Source organism: Meles meles, chromosome 7 (assembly GCF_922984935.1).
Source record: "Meles meles chromosome 7, mMelMel3.1 paternal haplotype, whole genome shotgun sequence".
Taxonomy (NCBI): Eukaryota; Metazoa; Chordata; class Mammalia; order Carnivora; family Mustelidae; genus Meles; species Meles meles.
Genome location: NC_060072.1, coordinates 3,775,127 through 3,794,962, shown reverse-complemented (window position 1 = coordinate 3,794,962; position 19,836 = coordinate 3,775,127). Strand labels below are relative to the sequence as shown.

At 44.5% G+C, this 19,836-nt stretch overlaps 1 protein-coding gene across 1 annotated transcript in view; it reads left to right on the top strand.

Moving 5' to 3' along the window:
- The window catches only part of ATXN10 (ataxin 10), a 160,705-nt gene that overhangs the window by 26,207 nt on the left and 114,662 nt on the right, over nucleotides 1-19,836 (top strand). Inside the window, exons 4-5 of the mRNA XM_046012551.1 lie at nucleotides 11,500-11,596; nucleotides 13,761-13,919. Coding sequence (XP_045868507.1) covers nucleotides 11,500-11,596; nucleotides 13,761-13,919 — 256 coding nt within the window. The remainder of the gene's footprint in view (nucleotides 1-11,499; nucleotides 11,597-13,760; nucleotides 13,920-19,836) is intronic.

The window sequence follows — 19,836 nt, the reverse complement described above, 5'->3', positions numbered from 1 at the left end:
CCAGCCCTTCCCACACCTTGATCATGGACGTTGAGCCTCCTTCTCTGAGAAGATAAATCCATTGTTTACAACGACCAGTCTGGTGCTTTGTTAGGCCGGCCCTCGCACAGTCATCCGGTGTCTCGTGTGGACGTGGCATGCCTGTCCTCGGTGCCGGCTGTGATCCGGACGCCGAGCAGAGCAGACAAGAATCTGTCTTCCGCGTCATCTGCGCCCCCGCACACAAAGTGTTTGCTCTCTGTTTTTTTGGGCAGCAGTAATTTCTCAGGTATTGTCAAGAAACCGATAGGGTGTAGGGTTTCATAGGAAAGTGTTTTTAAGATGTTACATATTTAAAGATCTTTTTGTAGCTCTATTTTATGATACATCTGAAGCCTTTGTGCTCTCACTGGCGGAGGACAAATCAGCAGTAAGGTCCGGTCCAGAGTTCCCTGTTGCATGGAAAAGCAGGTCTTCTTGAAGTCCGGGCGTGGCGTGGTCATTCAGAAGGAGAGTTCAGAATGTAGTGCATTTTATAATGACTCAAAGTGCTGATGTGATGCAGAGTGTGTCCCGTGGTGGGCAGAAGTGGGTTTCCCTGGCCACGAAGTATTTTTGAATAAGACACCTGAGAGGAAGCACCAGATGGACGCGGTGATTCAAGGGCCATCAGAGCGGGCCAGCCCTCCCCTGGCGCGCCAAAGCCCATCCCTGTGTGCTCACGGAGCACCGGGTCTCCTGAAATCATCCCATCCCTGGGCTCCGCATCCTTCCATCGCACATCATGTGCCCTCCTGTCTTCCTGGATGCTGTGGGCTGCTCTGCTCCATCCCTGATCGGCCACAGAAGACTTGTGGTGTGACGTTTATGGGATAAAACAGTGTTTCGCGGGATCAGTTCTCTCTTCACTGAAGCAAGTCCATGATCTAACAGAAAACCTAAAGGAGGTGATTTCTGACACTTTTTAGGACCCAGTTTGTCAGTGGTGGAGAAATTCGTTGTGTGGTTGGTGGCCTGGCTTTTCACCGATTGGTACCAGCCAGAGGGCACGTCTTCATACACCTGTGTTGTGTTGGTGTGTTGTGTTGGTGTGTTTGGAATGGTTTACGGTTTCGGCAGCTGCGGTGTGTTAGTCGAATTAAGGAATCTGCTTTTTACTGACCTGACATTCACGCAGCCGACAAGTAACCCCTTTAAGGGGAACAGCCGAGGGGCCTTGAGGCGTTCACAGTGCTGTGCAACCACCACATCTAACTGCACGTACTTCCACGGTTCCGAGAAGAAATCCTCTCCCCGCGGAGCAGCTGCTTTCCGCTCTCCCCTCTCCTGCGTCTGTCTCTGGATTTGCCAGTTCTAGGTTTCTCAAGGAAGTGGAGTCAGAGAGTCACGGGACCTGTGTGTCTGGCTTCTTTCAGGAAGCAGAATGTGTCTCCGAGCGTTCGCACATTGTAGCACGTATCAGTACCTCATTTATGTGGCGACTGAAGAAGACTCGGTTGTGCGCAGGGACCACTTTTGTTTGTTTTAAAGATTTTTTTTATTTATTTGACAGACAGAGATCACAAGTAGGCAGAGAGTCAGGCAGAGAGAGAGAGGAAAGCAGGCTCCCAGCTGAGCAGAGAGCCCAATGTGGGACTTGATCCCAAGACCCTGAGACCATGACCAGAGCCGAAGGCAGAGGCTTAACCCACTGAGCCACCCAGGCGTCCCCATGGACCACATTTTATGAATCTGTTCACTGGCGGCCATTGGGGTGGTTTCCGCCATTTGGCTGTGGCGCTGCTGTTGGGCCATCCAGAACAGCGCTGCTCTGAGCGTGCTTGTGGACATACTAATCGGTGTATGGGCTTTCTGTCCTTTGGCAATTCTAGCAGTGGAATTGTGGGTCCACTTCCTATTAAATTGTTAAGGAACCAGAGTTTTCTCAGCACCTGTGCTATTTTACATTTTTACCAACAGTGTACAGTATTCCCGTTTCTCCACGTCCTCACCCGTGTTCATTTTCCTTTTTGGGGGGTCGTCGTCATCCCGATGGTTGCGAAGTGGCATCTCATTGTGGTTCTCATGTGTGTTTTCCTCATGATTAATGATGCTGAACATCTTCTTATGTGCTTGTTTTGGCCATTTGTAAATCTTCGGGGGAAATGTCAAGGTCTTTGCGCAGTTTTTAATTGGGCTGTTTGACTTTTTGTGGTTTTTTTTTTTTTTTTTAAGATTTATTTATTTAGGGGCCCCTGGGTGGCTCAGTGGGTTAAAGCCTCTGCCTTCAGCTCAGGTCATGATCCCAGGGTCCTGGGATCGAGCCCCGCGTCGGGCTCTCTGCTCAGTGGGGAGCCTGCTTCCTCCTCTCTCTCCTCTGCCTGCCTCTCTGCCTACTTGTGATCTCTGTCAGTCAAATAAATAAATAAAATCTTTAAAAAAAAAAAAAGATTTATTTATTTTGGAGAGAGGGAGAGTGAGTGTGTGTGAGCAGGGGCAGAGGAAAAGGGGAAGAAGCAGACTCCCTGCTGAGCCAGACTCTGGGCTCCATGCCAGGATGCAGAGATCATGACCTGAGCTGGAGGCAGATGCTTCACTCACTGAGCCATCCAGGCACCCCCGATGTTGATTTTTAATTTTTTTTAAATTAAAAAAAATTTTTTTTTTATTTATTTGACAGAGAGAGATCACAGTAGGCAGAGAGGCAGGCAGAGAGAGGGGGGAAGCCGGCTCCCCACTGAGCAGAGAGCCCGATGCTGGGCTCGATCCCAGGACTCTGGGATCATGACCTGAGCTGAAGGCAGAGGCTTAACCCACTGAGCCACCCAGGTGCCCCTCCCGTTGTTGATTTTGTAAGAGTATGTCTATGTCGTGCATACTAGCAATTAGGTGGAATCTATAGATCCGTTTGGTGAGACTTGCCAACTTAGTCCTTGAAGATGGGCCGTCTCTCCCCTGATTTAGGTCTTTACTTCCCAGTTGCGTCGGCTTTACGTAGATGATGTGTGCTTGTAGGCAGAACTGGAAGGATGTTACCGAGGCGAGGAGGGAAATGGAAGTTAAATAGTGTTTCTTGCTTCCTTCTTAAAAAGGGCGGTCCATGGTGTTCCTGAATTTGGAATTCCACAGTGAAATTTGGATTCAACAATGAAACTTAAAAAGATTTTATAGTGTATTAGTTCAAACCTAATACAAGCCTTATAAAAGCACTCTGGTTCTTAATAAAGTGCCCATACTGTGTTGTGACTATTTCTCTGTGAGAACCTTGTTCTTGATGGATTTTTAGCAGCATATCTGTGCCAGCGTTTTGTTACCACTCTTGAGGTAAAAACTGTAATTACATTGTCAAAATAATATTTAGAGTATTATTTTCAGAGAATAATTGCAGTGGTGTGACGAATATATTATGCTCATCAACTTTTATGTAAACACAAGCATGAGTTATTTTAATTGAATTATTGGTGTTGTTTTTGGCCTTTATTCGTTTTTAATCTGTAAAAATAATGTTGGGATTTTTGAATGGTTTTGTAACATTTGCAGTATTTACACAGATCCCTTGATAAGCTGTTTGGTAGACGTAAACTGTCATTAGTACTTGTCTGGGGTTTTCTTTTCTTGCTGCTGGGACATCTTTAAACCTTTTCCTTCCTGGAATTGTGTTCTGATTCAGAGTGCTAATTTTTAGTCACCTGAATGATTGTTAGGTCAGTTGCCTTTCAGGCCAGCTTGTATTATTGGTGTCTGTGTGTGTGTGTGTGTGTGAGAGAGAGAGAGAGAGATTGATTCTACAAGTATTTGAATGTTAACATCCTAAGCTATTCAGTAAAAATATAAATTGTCATTTTAAATTGTGACTTCAGTTTAAAAATGAGGGTAGAGCTTTTTATTATAAACATTTCCTATAATTTCATTACAAAGTGATTTTTAAAAACTCAGCAAAGGGGGAAGGAAAAGAGCCATCACGTGTCCGTAGCTGCTTCAGACAAACACTTGACTGTTAATCCGCTGTCAGTGTTTGTGTGTCCGGGAATGAACGGGTACTTGGCAGTTTTGTATCTTGCTTCTTGTAGATTGTAATGCTAATTCAGTTTTGAAGTTCTTGGTTCATCATTTTCTTTCTTTGTATTTCTTAGTATTCCTTTGTATTCTTATCTCAGTGTTTCTGTTTGGGGCCACCATTCCTGAACTCTCTGAGCCAGCGATTGCTGAGTTCCTGTGAGCAAGTGATGAGCACAGGCACATCATGTTATCTTTTTCTTCTTAATCTTTGCAGCCCCTCTGCCTGTGAGGTGTGGGGGACAGCCCGTTCTGTGCTCAGTCCAGGGTTAGCCGGGGGGTTGGGCGAGAGGGCTGGCAGGGAAGGCTGGATCCCGGGAGAGTCTTGAGGATGGACGGCCAGATCTCTGGGGCTGGACCAGCAGGCCCACCCTCCTTCTGCCAAAGCAGAGGTCTAGAAAGTTTAAAGACTTCGGAAGTGCCCTGCTCTTAAAATTGCTTCGCGGTTGCTGCACGGTGGGAATCCTTTCATGGAGCGGAATCTTCCATTTCACCTCCTTTTCCTGCAACTTTTTACCTTCCTGGATCGGCCTGGGTTCCTGGGGGCAGAAGAGCCACCTCTGGCTTCGGCCAGCCTTGCTGCTTGAGCCGTGCAAGCGAGGTGATCCCGAGAGCTTCCGTTTGCTCGTGTGTGGAAGGGCTGGCGATTAGCTCAGAGGTTGTACTGGGGGTTAGATGATAGCACGGTCAGAGCACAGCGCCCAGCACCCCGTAAGTACTCGGCAGGTGCTAGGTACTTTTATTCCTCCTGCCTCTTTGCCTCATCGCTCGTTTCCTGATGCTCTACTCGTGTGGGGTTTGGTTCCCCAGAAGCGTCTCGGTCTCTTTCCACTCGGGATCGCATCGCATGCCTTTCCGCCTGCATGGGCTGCCCTGGCCCTGATGTGAACCACTTCAAACCCAGTGAGCAAACAGGAGGGTGCGGGTGTGGACATCTCGGCGTGCATGCCAGGCATAGTTGGGGCATGGCCCTGGGAGGCTGGGGCTCGGTCAGGCAGTGGCCTTTTAGGTATGGGGCGTGTCCCGAGGAAGGGGCTGGGGAGGGGTGGGCCTGCAGGGATTCATGGTCGTGTCGGTTACCACAAAGCACAGAAGTATTTGAAGTATTTCCCGGATGAGCTTCTCTCCACCCGTGTGAACTGTGCGAATGTTCCCGGCTTCTCTCAGCGCTCCTGGCCTGGTTAAGAGCTGGTGTTGCAGGCACACCGCGGGCCCCGAGTTTTGGCCGGGCCCCGAGTTTTGGCCGGGCCCCGAGTTTTGGCTGGGCCCCGAGTTTTGGCTGGGCCCCTCACTCACTGTCGACCTCGGCTGATTTACTGAATCACTCCGTGCCTCCGTTTCTTCATCTGTGAAACGTTAGATGATGTGGTCTGCCTTATTGTGAAGATAAAATAAGAATCCACGTAAATGACATGTGCGTATCACGCTGGTGATTGCCTAATGCCAGAGACTGTTCTGGATCTTGGGCTGTCGTTACTCAACTCAAGCTCACCCCTCTGTCTCTTGTTTTTGCATTGTGTCGCCAGGGCTGAAAGGCCACAAACACAGCTGTCCTTTGCTTTCTGTTAGGGTCAGCCAGTGAAGGATGCTGGTGGGAAGTGGGCTGGCAGGAGGAGGGAAGTCGGGACTTGGCCCCTATTCGTGTCTCCCTTGGAAAGCAGCAGCCGCTCCCCCTTTCCAGTCTCCCTGTGTTCACCCGGGGTTTCCATTATCAGCTGGTCGGGGCCTTTCCCAAGTCAGAAGTGTCCTCTGTGCTTCTAAGGCCTGCACTGTGCTGGGCAGCCCCTTTCTCCCAAGGCCTGGGTTCCAGCCCTGCAGGGCCGCTGCCGGCTCAGGCTTCTCAGAACCCTACCTGCCTTCCCTTCCCTTCGTGCCTTCAGTTCTGAGGGTGGTGGCTGTTTCCTATAGCCTGAATCTCTGTGTTAACCTCAGTGTTGCCTTTGTGGTTTCATTCTTTATATTAGTTTTTTTTTTTTTTTTTTTTAAGATTTATTTCTGACAGACAGAGATCACAAGTCGGCAGAGAGGCAGGCAGAGAGACAGAGCGGAGGAAGCAGGCTCCCTGCTAAGCAGAGAGCCAGACGCGGGGCTCGATCCCAGGATTCCGGGATCATGACCTGAGCTGAAGGCAGAGGCTTTAACCCGCTGAGCCACCCAGGCGCCCCTATATTAGTTTTTCTTTGTTGAAATAAGTGGTGTAGTCCGCCTGACTTGGTCCTGACTGATTTAGCGGTCATTGTGTTCTAAGGCCTGTGCTTGGGGCCCTTTTCTCTTGCTCCCACTGGGACCCCTTCCCCTTCCTCCCTCTCTTCCTTGCTCCCCCCTCCTCCTCTTCCTTCTCTCCATCCACTCTGCCAGCGAGGACTCATCCAGGAGATGGAAACCACGTCATCACTGGAACAGGGAAAACTTAATGTAAAGAATTACTGACTCTAACCAGGGCTTGAAGTAACGGAATTGACTACTAAGAAGTATGGACAATGCCGGAGAATACAGGAATTGTAGACGCTCTGGGCAGCCAGTGCTCCTTGGGCTGAGATGAGTGTTCAAGGGAGAGACCCCCCCTCCCTGGGTCTGAGATCCAGCTCTTTTTTGGAGATGGCCTGGTCATGGCTCACTTGTCATGTGGAGAAGCCGCTGAGAGGCTGTGTTGGTGGAACTTGCTGGAAATACACCCCTGAGGTACTGGGGAGGTTGCTTTGAGGTGTCCTGAGGACGTTTTCGGCTGCTGGAGACCTCCGATTGGTCACACCCTGCAGGAGTTCATCCCTGTTATCTCGCCATAGGAGACCACATGCTACTGAATCGGGCCAGTGGAGTCGCCCGGAACCAAGTACCTGCATACCTTCCGGGAGGCCCCTGTGGACAGAGGAGGCTGAACTTGCCATTTTTCTATTGAATTTGTCTTGTTGACTGATTTATAAAAGCTTTTTGAATCTTCGGATAAATCCTGTGGTACTTACTTGTTCCTATTACGTGTTTGTCTCTCTTCCTGTTCTGTGGATAGTGTTTTTAAAATGCTCTTTAGGATATCTTCTGAGAAAAAAAAATAATGTTCTTAGGTTTTTTGTTTGTTTGTTTGTTTAAGATTTATTTGAGAGAGAGAGAGAAAGAGCACACAAGTGGTGAGGGGAGGAGCAGAGGGAGAGGGAGAAGCAGACTCCCCGCTGAGCAGGGAGCCTGATGCGGGGCTCCATCCCACGACTTCAGGATCATGACCTGAGCTAAAGGCAGACACTTAACCCACTGAGCCACCCAGGCACCCAAGTGTTTTAACATTAAAGTTTAGTTTGTTAATGTTTTTCTCTGGTGTTATTTTGTGTGTCTTGTTTAAAATGTCTTTTTATTCTGTAGTGTAGTTTCCTCAAAGCTTTCTATTTTTACTTTTTTCAATTTACGTTAGTGCTTGGAATTGAGTTTTCTGTGTTGTATGAGGAAGGAGTGCAATTTCCATTTTTCCGTACTGCTACCCAGTCGTCCCAGTGTTATTTTTTGAAAAGACCATTTTGTACTCAATAATCTTGTCGCATCTCCCGCCAGTTCGGTTTGAGTCTCTTTCTTGTTCTTTCCCGTTGGTCTCTTTATCTACGCCTGCCCCAGTACCATACCGTTAGTCTACTTGCTTACTGTTCTGTGAAAACAAATCCTCTTACCTAAAGATTTTCAGCAGCTTCTCAGCTGTTGGCCCTTTGTACAGTGGCAGATTTTAGAGTCATCTTGTCAAGTTACACAGATAGCCACACAAACATATACACAAGCTCTGATTGTGTAAAATTACACATATGCACATTCACATTTGCGTGTGCGCGCACACGCACACACACACACACACACCCCCTGTTGGGATTCAGACTCAGATTGCACTTACTCTCTAGAGAAAAGTGGATTCCTCTAATCTGTGACCATGGTGAGTCCTCACTCAGTCAAGTTTTAGAATTTTTTTGCTTAGTGACACTGTACATCACTTATAGCTGTATTTTTGATGCTTTTATACGTGGTCTCCTTTCTTGATTTTTTTTTTGTTCTCTCTATATATGGAAATATTGACTCTAATTTAAAAATTTATTTTTAGTTATTCATTTTTTAAAGGATTTTACATATTGATCTGAAAGAGAGTGCACATGCCCGAGTAGGGGTAGGGGCAAAGGGAAAGGGAGAAGCAGCCTTCCTGCTAAGTGGGGAACCCAACATAGGGCCCCATCCCAGGATCCTGAGATCATGACCGGAGTCAGACTCAGATGCTTGACTCACCGAGCCACCAGGTGCCCTGTTGACTTTTAAAAATACTGACTTTGTATGCAGCAACTTTGGTGACTCTTACTAATTCAGACAACTTGCATACTTAAAAATAAAACTTTCCACGTACAGTGGAAATGACACTTCACCTGTGGGGGGAAAAAAGTTTAGTGTCTTCTTTTCTAGTGTTTGGCCATCCTGGATTTTCAGGAGAATGTCGACCAGAAATGGTGATAGCAGGTATTTCTGTCTCCTTCCCTTTCAGAAGGCTCTCTCTCTCCAATTGGCTATGAATTATAATGTGCTGTCGATTTCTTGTGAGCTGCCCATTCTTAGGTTTAAAGAAGCCCTCTGGTAATCTTTGGTGGCTGGTAATTGTTTTGTTTTGTTTGTTGTTTGAAAATGAATGGGTGTTGAATTTCACCATCTCTATGTTCCCTGCGGTATTTGAGATTTTCATATGTTTCTGTCCTTCGTAGGTTAATGTGGCCAGTTACAAATTTTGACTTTGTGATAGTAAAGCAGCTTGCAGTACAGCTGTAAGTTCACAGCTTCATCATTCTCTAGACGACTGGATTCAATTTGAAATATATTTTCAGTATTTTTTTACATTCTGTTCTCTTTTTCCTGCTGTGCTTGTTCCAGCTTAGGTATCACAGTTAAGCGAGCCTCACCAAGCTGGCTTGAGGGTCTGCTCTCTCTTGTGTCCTTTGGAAGAGTTGTATAAATTAGAATTATTTCCTCCTGAGTGTGAATGGGTAATAAAGCTGCCTGGGTCTAGGATTTTTTTTTTCTTTATGGGAAAATTTCTGATTGCTGGTTTGATGACCTTAATGGTATAAGACTGCAGGCATTCCCTGAATTTTTTACAGAGGTGCTTTTTCTTAGCCGTATTCTAGGGTTTTGTTCATTTAATTTAAATTTTCAAACAGTGTGGCGTAAAGGTATTTGTAATATCTTCTGACTTCTTTTTTGATGTCTGCAAGATCCATGGCCACGTCCTGTTATTTCTGAAAATTTAACGTCTTTATTCTTCGTGGCTTTTCTCCTTTTTTGATTAGTTTTCCCAAAGGTTAGTCAATATTGAGCTTTTTGAAGAGTCACATCTTGGATCTTGATGTTCTCTTTTTATGACTGCTTTCAATTTTACTAATTTTTTGCTCTTAATCTTTTTTTCTTCCTTCACTGGTTTGGGTTGTTTTATTATTCTTTCTGTAATTTCTTGAAGCAAATGCTTAGCTTATTTATTTTCTTCATTCTTCTTTCCCAAAGTATGACTTTTATTTTTTTAATTTTTATTTATTTATTTTTTTTCAAAGTATGCATTTTAAAGCTATGAATATTCCTCTGTGTACTGTGTTAGCTGCATCTAGAAGCTTGGGCTTCTGGCATCTTTGTTGATTGAATATTGTATTTCCATTGTGATTTCTTTTCTGTCCCCATAGGTTATTTAGGGTCTGTTTTCTAATTTTAAATATGTGGGGATTTTCTATTCATTTTGGGGGCTTATTTCCCGCAAGTAATTATATATAAACATAATTGTGATGCAGTAAGTGAGCATTATATGTATGTCAGTTTTTAAAAATATGTTGAGGGAACCTGAGTGGCTCAGTTGGTTAAGCATCTGCCTTCGCTCAGGTCATGATCCCAGTGTCCTGGGATTAAGTCCTGCATGGGGCTCCTTGCTCATCAGGGAGCCTGCTTCTCCCTTTGCTTCCTGCTCCCGTGACTCTACGTGACATGTTTTCACCATCATAGTATCACACAGAGTAGTTTCACTGCCCTCAAGTTCGCTGTGCTCTGCCTTTTCACTGTCCCTGCCTTCATTCCAGGCAACCATGGATCTTTGCAATGTCTCCCTAGTTTTGCCTTCTTCAGAATGTCATAGTTGGAATCATATAGTATGTGGCGTTTTCACTGACGTCTTTCACTTGGTAACATGTGTGTAAGTTTCCTCCATGTCCGTTCATGGTTTGATGCTTGTTTGTTTTCAGTGCTGAATAGTATTTCATTGTCTCCTTGGATCACAGCATGTTTATCTGTTCACCTACGGAAGGACATCTTGGTTGCTTTCATTTGGCAATTATGAATAAAGCTGCTGTAAACATTAATGTACAGGGTTTTGTGTGAACATAAGTTTTCGGTTACTTTGGGTAAATACCAAGGATTGTGATTATTGGATTGTACATGGAGAGTATGTTTAGTTTTATAAGAAACCACTGAAGTACATTGTCCTCCACGGTGGCTGTGCCCTTCCACCAGCCACGGACAAGCATTCCTGTTGCTCCACATCCCAGGTGCTGTCAGCATCCTGGGTTTTGTCTAGTATTCTGCACTTTTATTTGGTGAAATACTCTGTATCTATCAACTAGGTTGTTATTAAATGCTATTAAAGTTTTCTAAATATACTAATCTTTTGTCTGCTTGTTTTATAAGTTACCCAGAAAGATGTGTAACTACTGCTAAATTTAATGGTGGATTTTTTTCTTTCTTCTGTGCTTTTGTCAGTTTTTCATATATATATGTAAATACATATGAGTCCATATTATTGGATGATTGTAATTTAAAATTGTTATATCTTCCTGGTGAAGTCATTCTGAAATGGCCTTTTTTTTTTTTTTTTTAAAGTATATCTTCTTTAGTAATATCTGTACCCAATGTGGGGCTCAAACTCACAGCCTTTGAGATCAAAAGTTGCATGTTCCACTGACAGCCAGTGAGGCATCCCTGAAATGACTTTTAGTAATAATCTCTGATAATGCCTTTTGCCTTAATGTTTATTACATCCCATTTTAAGTGGTGTATGACTTCCTTTTTAGGCTGGTTTTGCCTAATATATCTTTTTTACTATTTTTTAACTTTAAATATTACTATTATCTTATGTTTTAGATGTATGTTTGATATAGCATTAAGTTAGATTTTACAAAATCCACTCTAAGAGTAGCTCTCTCGATCGGAACACACAATCCAGTGATATTTAATGTAAATTGGAGGTGTATTTTGTGTACATTTACAGCCTTTTTGAGAAGTTAATTATTTTGTCTAGTGTACATTGTTTTGGTAAGGCATTTCAATATTAAGGTTGTGCCCAAAGTTTCATTGTGGTGAGAGACTTATATAGGTAAAAGAAGCTAACAGAAACTTCCTGTTTAATAATCTGGAATGTTTTCTTTTTATTAAGATATGTTTATTCAGTATGTCAAAAATTTTTTTAAATTGTATCTTTTTTTACTTTTTATAAATCCTCAGCTTTTCGCTGTGGCCTGCAGTTTCTAGGCAACATTGCCTCGAGGAATGAAGATTCCCAGTCCATTGTTTGGGTGCATGCCTTCCCAGAACTCTTTTTGTGAGTATATTGATAAAAGGTTTTCTGACTTCTCTGAAAAGACTGTGTTTATATCATTCCATTTACACGAAGTTCAAAAACAGGAAAAACTAACCTTTAATAATAGAACTCAGGATAGTGGTGGTGGTTGGTAGTTGGTGGCAGGTTCAGGAGGAGCTGGGAGAGGTCATGGGGAGTCTCCTGGGGTTCTGGGAATTTTTCATGTCTTGATCTGGCTGGTAGTTATAGAAGTGTATCCGTATGTAATAATTTTTGGGGCTGTACACTTAAATTTACGCCCTTTGTTGCATGTCAGTTGTATTTTAAGAAAATAGAAATTTTGATTAAGAAATACTAGGTTTATTATAATTGGTAAGAAAAACAAATTTATAATAAAAAAGCCATAAACCACTGAAGTATGGGCAATGAATAGTCATTTATTTATTTAGTGAGCACTTACTTTTATTGGGGGAAGGGGAAGGGGAGAGGGAGAAAAAAATGGGGTGGAGGGCTGGGGGCAAGGGAGAGAGAGAATCTCACTCCGCGCCCAGCACGGAGCCCAGCGTGGAGCTTGAACTCACGACCCTGACCTGACCTCAGCCAAAGTCAAGAGTCAGACGCTTAACCGACTGTGCCACCCGGGCGTCCCTGCCAAGCACTTCTTATATACGTGGCCCAGGGCTTTATGTTTTGGTAGATCTGGAGAGCTGTAAGATGTGGACAACCAACCTGTTGGTCTGGATTGGTTCACGGTGCTTTTCCTGGGGATTGCAGGGTTTTTTTGGCCAGCTCTGTTGGTTCGTGAGAAGTTGAGCACGGAGATAAAAGGTGAGCAGGGGCAGAGGAAGAATAGGTAATAGGAGGGGTACTGAGAGTGGGAGGCCAGGCTCGGTTACCAGCAAGCGGGGCGTCTTTGGTTGTGGCGACAGTGTAAGCTGTAGCGTAGCAGTTGTTGTCCACGTGCCCTGGGCTGGGCGTTCTCTGTCCTGGTCAGCAGCCCTGCAGGGCAGGTGGTGCTGTCCCCTTTGGGACAGGCGGGGAAGCTGACACTGCTTCTCTGGACCCAGAGGCTGCACCTGCTCAGACAGCAGCTGCCTAAAGTCTCTGCCGCCTTCGCTGGTGGTAGAGTGTTCTGGGCTGATGTTCAGATCAGATCAACTAGATGGAAACAGATATGCTTCACCGAGTCTGTAACTGGCCCTCAGATTCCTGCCAATAATTAGAGTTGGAGGCCTAAGATCTTTTCAATTAGTGATAATTAAGCGTAGGTAGAAGGAGCCGAGGAGAGGCCCTTCAATAGGGTGCTCAGAGAAGTCAAGACAGCTTACAGGGTGGTTTTACTGACCGTGTCAGATTTGATCCTCTCTGAAGCCTGGTGAGATAGGCCAAGGAGGTCATTGTATTCCATTTTTATATCAGAGAACACACGGAAAGAGGTTATTTGACTTCACTCCGCATATGTATATATGCGTGTATATATGCATCAAAGATACTCTGCATGTGTCTTTGAGACAAATATAACCAAATTTGAGGTCCAGCTTTGGAAGGCACTGGCTTTGTGCCCTTGGGCGAGTAAAGTCAATACAGTCTTTGTCTATAATAGAAGGGTGATATCTCCTCCAGAAGAGTCCTATGAAGTTGCACTGAAAAAAAAAATCCTGCCATAGTGCATGACCCACAATGTTACTGACGGTTGATAAATCAGTGACCTCGCTGAGATCACACAGCTGACTCCCACTGACGCTCCTGCCTCCACATTCTTTCTCTTTCTTGTCGGGATACCATCTTTCCTCTGAATATTCTGTCCCTCGTAACTAGTGAAGGAATTCCTGTTGATAATGACATAGCCTGTTTTGCCTTTGATTTTTTTTTTTTCCAACAAGAGTGAACATTTTAATCTTTTATAAATGTAATCATCTTATCTTTCTCTTTAATCAGATGGTATTTGCTTTTGAGTTACACGTCAGCTGCATCTTTAATATTGGATGCTTTGTGCCGTGACTCGTTTCACGTTGCTGTTTTTACAGTAAATAGCATATTTGTTTCAAAGCGTCGTACTTCAATAAATCCTTCAAAACATCAGTAGGTACTGGATTTGTTCATGGGATGATTATTACGTATGCGTCGTAATCACATTTTACCGTATTGCTGAATGGGCTCACACTCTCATTTCTTTATTTGGAAGGTCTTGCTTAAATCATCCAGACAAAAAAATTGTTGCCTACTCATCAATGATTTTGTTCACATCCCTGAATTCTGAGAGAATGAAAGAACTGGAGGAAAATTTGAACATTGCCATCGATGTCATCGAAGCTCACCAAAAGCAGCCTGAATCCGAATGGCCGTAAGTATCTTGTTAGAAATTTGATTGCCCGAGAACATTCTGCCAGATCACTTTCCTTGCAGAGTAAGTAAGAGTTTGAATCGTAGTGACTGAACGATATGAAAAAAGTTTCTCGGCAGCACATGGAGGCTTGGGAAAAGGGAAGTGAGGTAAGAGAAGGGAATTTTGTGAGGTGGTGAGGACTGGGGCACAGCCCGAGAACATGCTGCCCTTCTGGGGCGTCCTGATGAGATTGCTGTGGCTGCGCCAGTGGTTCATCAAGGTTTGGGTGTTGATGTGGGTCTCGTGAGCTTCTGTTCGGATGAGATACCCACTGTCATTCAGATTGTCATGTCTGTCTGTCCCCCACCTCCATACATAGTGCTTCATTTCTCTCTACTTGCTTATTTAAGATTTTTCTTTGTCCTTTCAGAAGTTTAATTATGATGTCTTGGTGTGGAATTCTTTAGGTATATGCTCTCTGGGTTCTCTAGACTTCTTGAATCTGTAGGTTTATGTTGCCAGATTTGGAGAGTTTCCAGCCACTATTTGTTTGAAAGTATTTTTTTTTATTTTTTTAAAAGATTTTATTTATGTATTTGACAGACAGAGATCACAAGTAGGCAGAGAAAGAGGAGGAAGCAGGCTCCCTGCTGAGCAGAGAGCCTGATGCAGGGCTTAATCCCAGGACCCTAGGATCATGACCTGAGCCAAAGGCAGAGGCTTTAACCTACTGAGCCACCCAGGTGCCCCAGCAGCCACTATTTGAATCCTTTTTCAGCTTCTCCTTCGCGGCCTCTGTGTCAGGCCACAGAAGGCCAAGGCTGAGGCTGACTATAATCAGTAGAGACACAACAAGCCACTGTTAGACAGTTTGTTACTTCTGTGGACGGGGAAAAGGAGAAGCCTTGATCCTCGTCCCACATGCTGACAAGGGACCGGAAGACTGGGGTGATGACTGTAGGGAGATGCCCTGTCGCCTGAAGCGGTTTTACATTCTGAGGACGTGGGCAGACATCTCCGAATCTCATCAGAAGGCCATCTCATCCGACTGTCCCTAGCAGCCGCCCACGGGGCAGGAAGGAGACCTCCTCAGAGGTCAGGCCGCCCGTCCTTGGGTTCTGGGAGGATCACAGGCTGTTGTGCTTTTGTCCGCAAGGCCTGTGTGCATGTGTGGGAGGCCGCAGGGCCCTTGGAGCAGTCCCTCTAGTCTGGTGACACAGACCTTCGTCTTCTGTTGTTGCGCCACAGGTCCCTGAGGCTCTGCTCGGGGTTTTGATGTTTCGCGTTTTGATTTTGTTGTTTGCGTTCCGTTTTCTCTCATGCCAGTACCTCACTGTCTCGGTGACTGTAAACTGTAGGTCTTCCAACTTTGCTCCTCCTTTTCAGGATTTTTTTGGGCTGTTCTGGGTCTCTTGTGTTACATCTTAATAGGATCAGCTTTTCATTTTGTTCAGAGGAACAGCTAGAATTTTGGTAGACAGTACATGGATCCATAGATGACTCTGAGAAATACTGTTGTTTTAACTAGATTAAGTTTTCCAGTCCACGTGGAGGGGTATCTTTCCACTTACTTAGGCCTTATTCATTTCTTCAGTGAAGCTCTGTAGTGTGTTCATATGCAAGTCTTACCTAGCTTTAGTTCCGCTCATTCTGAGTACTTTATTTTCGATGCTGTTTAAGGGGAATTGTTTTTTTAATTCCATACATGCGTTGTAAATGGCAAGTATATAGAAATATGGTTGATTTTTTTTTTTAAAGATTTTATTTATTTGACAGAGATCACAAGTAGGCAGAAAGGCAGGCACAGAGAGAGGGGGAGGCAGGCTCCCTGCTGAGCAGAGAGCCCGATGTGGGGCTCGATCTCAGGGCCCTGGGATCATGACCTGAGCTGAGGGCAGAGACTTTAACCTACTGAGCCACCCAGGTGCCCCTGATTTTTTTTATATTGATTTTATATCCTGTGACCTGAGCTGAACTCATTTATTCTGATTTTTTTTTAAAGACCTTATTTATTTATTTGAGAGAGAGAGCGAGAGAGCATGAGAGGGGAGAAGGTCAGGGGAAGAAGCAGACTCCCCGCAGAGCTGGGAGCCCAATGCAGGACTCGATCCTGGGACTCCAGGATCCCGACCTGAACCAAAGGCAGTGGCTTAACCAGCCGAGCCACCCAGGTTCCCCCGTTCTGATGTGTTTTTTTGTGATATTTTTTTTTAGGACTTTGTTTATACAGGATCATGTCATCTGCAAATAAATAGTTTTACTTTTTTCTGTCCAGTCGGGTTGCCTTTCTTTCGTTTTCTTACGCAGCTGCTCTGATACAATGCCGAGTAGTCGTGGAGGGCAGACCTCTGTGTCTCACTCCTGATTTCAGGTAGAAGGCTGTCAGTCTCTCACCACCGAGTGTGAAGTATGGTTCTCCGTAGTTACCCTTCTTTCGGGGGAGGAATGTCCCTATACTTATTCCCAGCTGGTTGAATGTTTTTATCATGGAAACTGTTAGATTTCATCAAGTGCTTTGTCTGCGTCTGTTGAGGTTTTTGTTCTTTGTCTTATTGCTATAGTATATTATGGTGCTTAATTTTGTTTTATTTTAATTTTTGTATTTTTTTTCTGAGATTGACTGCATGCACGTTGTGGGGGAGAGGCAGAGGGAGAGGGAGAGGGACTCTCAAACAGACTCCAAGCTCAGTATGGAGCCCAGCGGGGGGGGCTTAATCTCACAACCTTGAGGTCATGACCTGAGCCGAAATCAAGTGTCAGACACTTAACTGACGGAGCCACCCCGGTGCCCCTAATTTTGTTTTATTTTAAACCAACTTGTCATTTCTGGGGTAGATCCCACCTGCTTATGGTATGTCATCTCTCCGTGTTGTGGACTTGGCTGGCTCATGTTCTGTTAGGGACTTTGTAGTTTTCTTTTTCTTGTGATTTCTTTCTTCTTTCTGGTTTTGGTATCAGGTTAACACTTGCCTCACAGAGTGAGTTGAGATGTATTCCCTTCTCTTATGTTTGTTTTTGGTTATTTTGGGGAAAAGTTTGCAAAGGACTGGTGTTAATTTTTCTTTAAATATTTGGTAGAATTCACCAGTGAAACCCTCTGGTCCCGGGCTTTTTTTTCATTGTGGGAAATTTTTTGATGACTCATCCAATCTCTGCTTGTTGTTACAGGACTGTTTAGATGGTTTACTTCTTCTCGGGTCAGTTTCAGTAGTTTGTGTCTTTCCCGGAATTTGTTCACTTGGCCCGGGCAGCCTGATGTGTTGGCATAGTTATTCATAGTACTCCCTTATGGTCCCTTTTTATTTATGTGAGGTTGGTAGGAATGTTTCCTCTTTGTTCCTGAGTTTAGTAATTTCAGTCTGTATTTGGTTGTTCCAGCTTAAGATTTGTCAGGGTTTTGATCTCAGAGAACCAGCTTTTGGATTCATTGATTTTTTTTTTTTTCTTTCCCTGTTCATTTTCTATTCTCAATTTCTGCTGTGATCCTTATTTATCCTTATCAGTTTGTGTTTAGTTTGCTCTTTTTTCTAGTTCTTAAGAAACTGGAAGTTCTGGTTATTCCTGAAAGAGTTTTTTTTTTTTTTTTACATAGGTATTTACATCTATAAATTTCTTTTTAAAATTTATTTATTGGGGGGCGCCTGGGCGGCTCAGTGGGTTAAAGCCTCTGCCTTCGGCTCAGGTCATGATCTCAGGGTCCTGGGATCGAGCCCCACATCGGGCTCTCCGCTCAGCGGGAGGCCTGCTCCTCCCTCTCTCTCTGCCTGCCTCTCTGCTTGTTTGTGATCTCTCTGTCAAATAAATAAATAAAATCTTTAAAAAAATTTATTTATTTGACAGACAGAGATCACAAGTAGGCAGAGAAGCAGGCAGAGAGAGAGGAGGAAGCAGGCTCCCTGCTGAGCAGAGAGCCTGATATGGGGCTCGATCCCAGGACCCTGGGATCCTGACCTGAGCCAAAGGCAGAGGCTTTAATCCACTGAGCCGCCCAGGCACCCCTACATCTGTAAATTTCTTTGTAAGAGCTATATCTCATATATTTTTATCTTAATCCGTCTCAGGTTATATCCAATTTCTCTTACAACTTTTTTCTTTGATCTGTTGGTTATTTACAAGCTTGTTCAGTTTCCCATATTTGTGTACTTCCCAAATTTCCTTTTGCTCTTGAGTTTTAATTTTGTTCCGTTGTGGTCAGAGAACACACTTTATAAAATTCTGTTTTTAATTTTTAAATACATTGAGGCTTGTTTTGTGACCGAGCACCTGGCCTGTCATACAGCCTGTCCCACGTGCACGGAGAGGATTGCGGGTTCAGATTTTGGTGCTGTGTAGACACCTCTTGGACGTTCTGTTTCTTGGTGGTCTTCCGTCCACCTGTTCCGCTCGTGACTGGAAGTGGACCATTTTCTGTTTCTCTAGTCAGATCTGTTGGGTTTTGCATCTCTTCTTCCCAGCTCTGTGGTCAGGTGTACACGTTTATGTTTGTAATTGTTACGTCTTGTGGAATTGACCCTTTCATCATGATAAAAATCACCAAAGATGTGGTGCTTTGTTGTGGTCCCCAGTTTTCCTGAGGATTTCCTTCCATGCATGTTTTCACGGACAGGTCAGCGTGTTCAGGGCACAGGCTGTGTCCGTGTGTGGTGCCTTGAGCTGCCGTTAGTGCCACTTGCATTTCAAGGGCGAGGGACCAGTTTTCTGAGTTTGGGTCTCTTTCAGCATAAGCTTTATTGTTCTGTTGAAATTGTACCTAATTTTTAAGTTATTTATTTTTCCGAACATTTATTTGTATTTGAATTACCAAGTGCACGCAAACACAGGTTGGTGCATGAAAATAGTATGATATTGTGCTTGACTTAGATGACCTCCCTCCGGATTCTGATGCTTCGCAAACACGATGGATGAATCATTAGCGTCTGCTTATTTAGAAAAATTTTCTGTAGCTGAATTCTGTTTCATTTAAGTATCTTAGCTCACGGGCGGTTTTCTAGCAGCATCGGGGTAAAGGGCAAAAGATGGAATCCACTTCAGGAGAGCGCAAGTTCGAGTTCTCAGAGGTCAGCCGGTGGAGGTAGGCGGGAAAAAGGATGACAAGTAGTGGCAGTAGCTGATGTCTTTAACTGCACAGCAGCGACGCTTCGACTCCTGGGAGAGGAGGTCTGCTTTTTCTAAACAGAAACAGATCCCGAAATACGGGCATGCTTCAGATACTGCTGGTTCAGTTCCAGACCTCTGCAGTGCAGCGAAAGCTGGGGTAAGGAGAGTCAAATTAAATTTTCGGTTTCCCAGTGCACATGAAAGCTATGTTCACACTATCGCGTAATTTAGTAAGTGTGCAAGAGCATTTTCCCTTGCAAAAACAGTGTACGTACCTTAACTTAAAAAATTCCTTCTTGCTACGAAATGCTAATCATCAGCTGAGCTTTCAGTGAATGATAATCACGGATCACAGATCATCATAACAAACATAATAATAAAAAAGTGTGAAATATCGTGAGAATTACCGGAATGTGACCAGAGACACGAGGTGAGCAAATGCGAGAAAACGGGTGCCAGCAGACTTGCGGACACAGGGTTGCCACAGACCTTCAGTTTGTGAGAAGCGCGTTCTCGGCGAAGCGGAGTGCGGCGAGCCTCGGGTCACATGAGTCACGCCAGCGTCCAGAGGCTTCCAACAAAATTGTTTACTTTTTACCGTTAAATATGAACCCATCTCTGAAAATGAGAGAGCACCCACTCTTTGCCCTCCCACCTGCTAACATGAGGGGATGGCTGACAAAGAGTACAAAACTGGATGGGGTTCGAATTCATGGGTTTAGTGTCTTTTCTTGGAAAGGGACAAATGTAAGGTTTCAGTAACCGGGTCTTTTTTGTTTAGGTATACCAGAGACACAGGAAAGCGTGGGCGCACTGGAGTTATTGGGATAATGTCCTT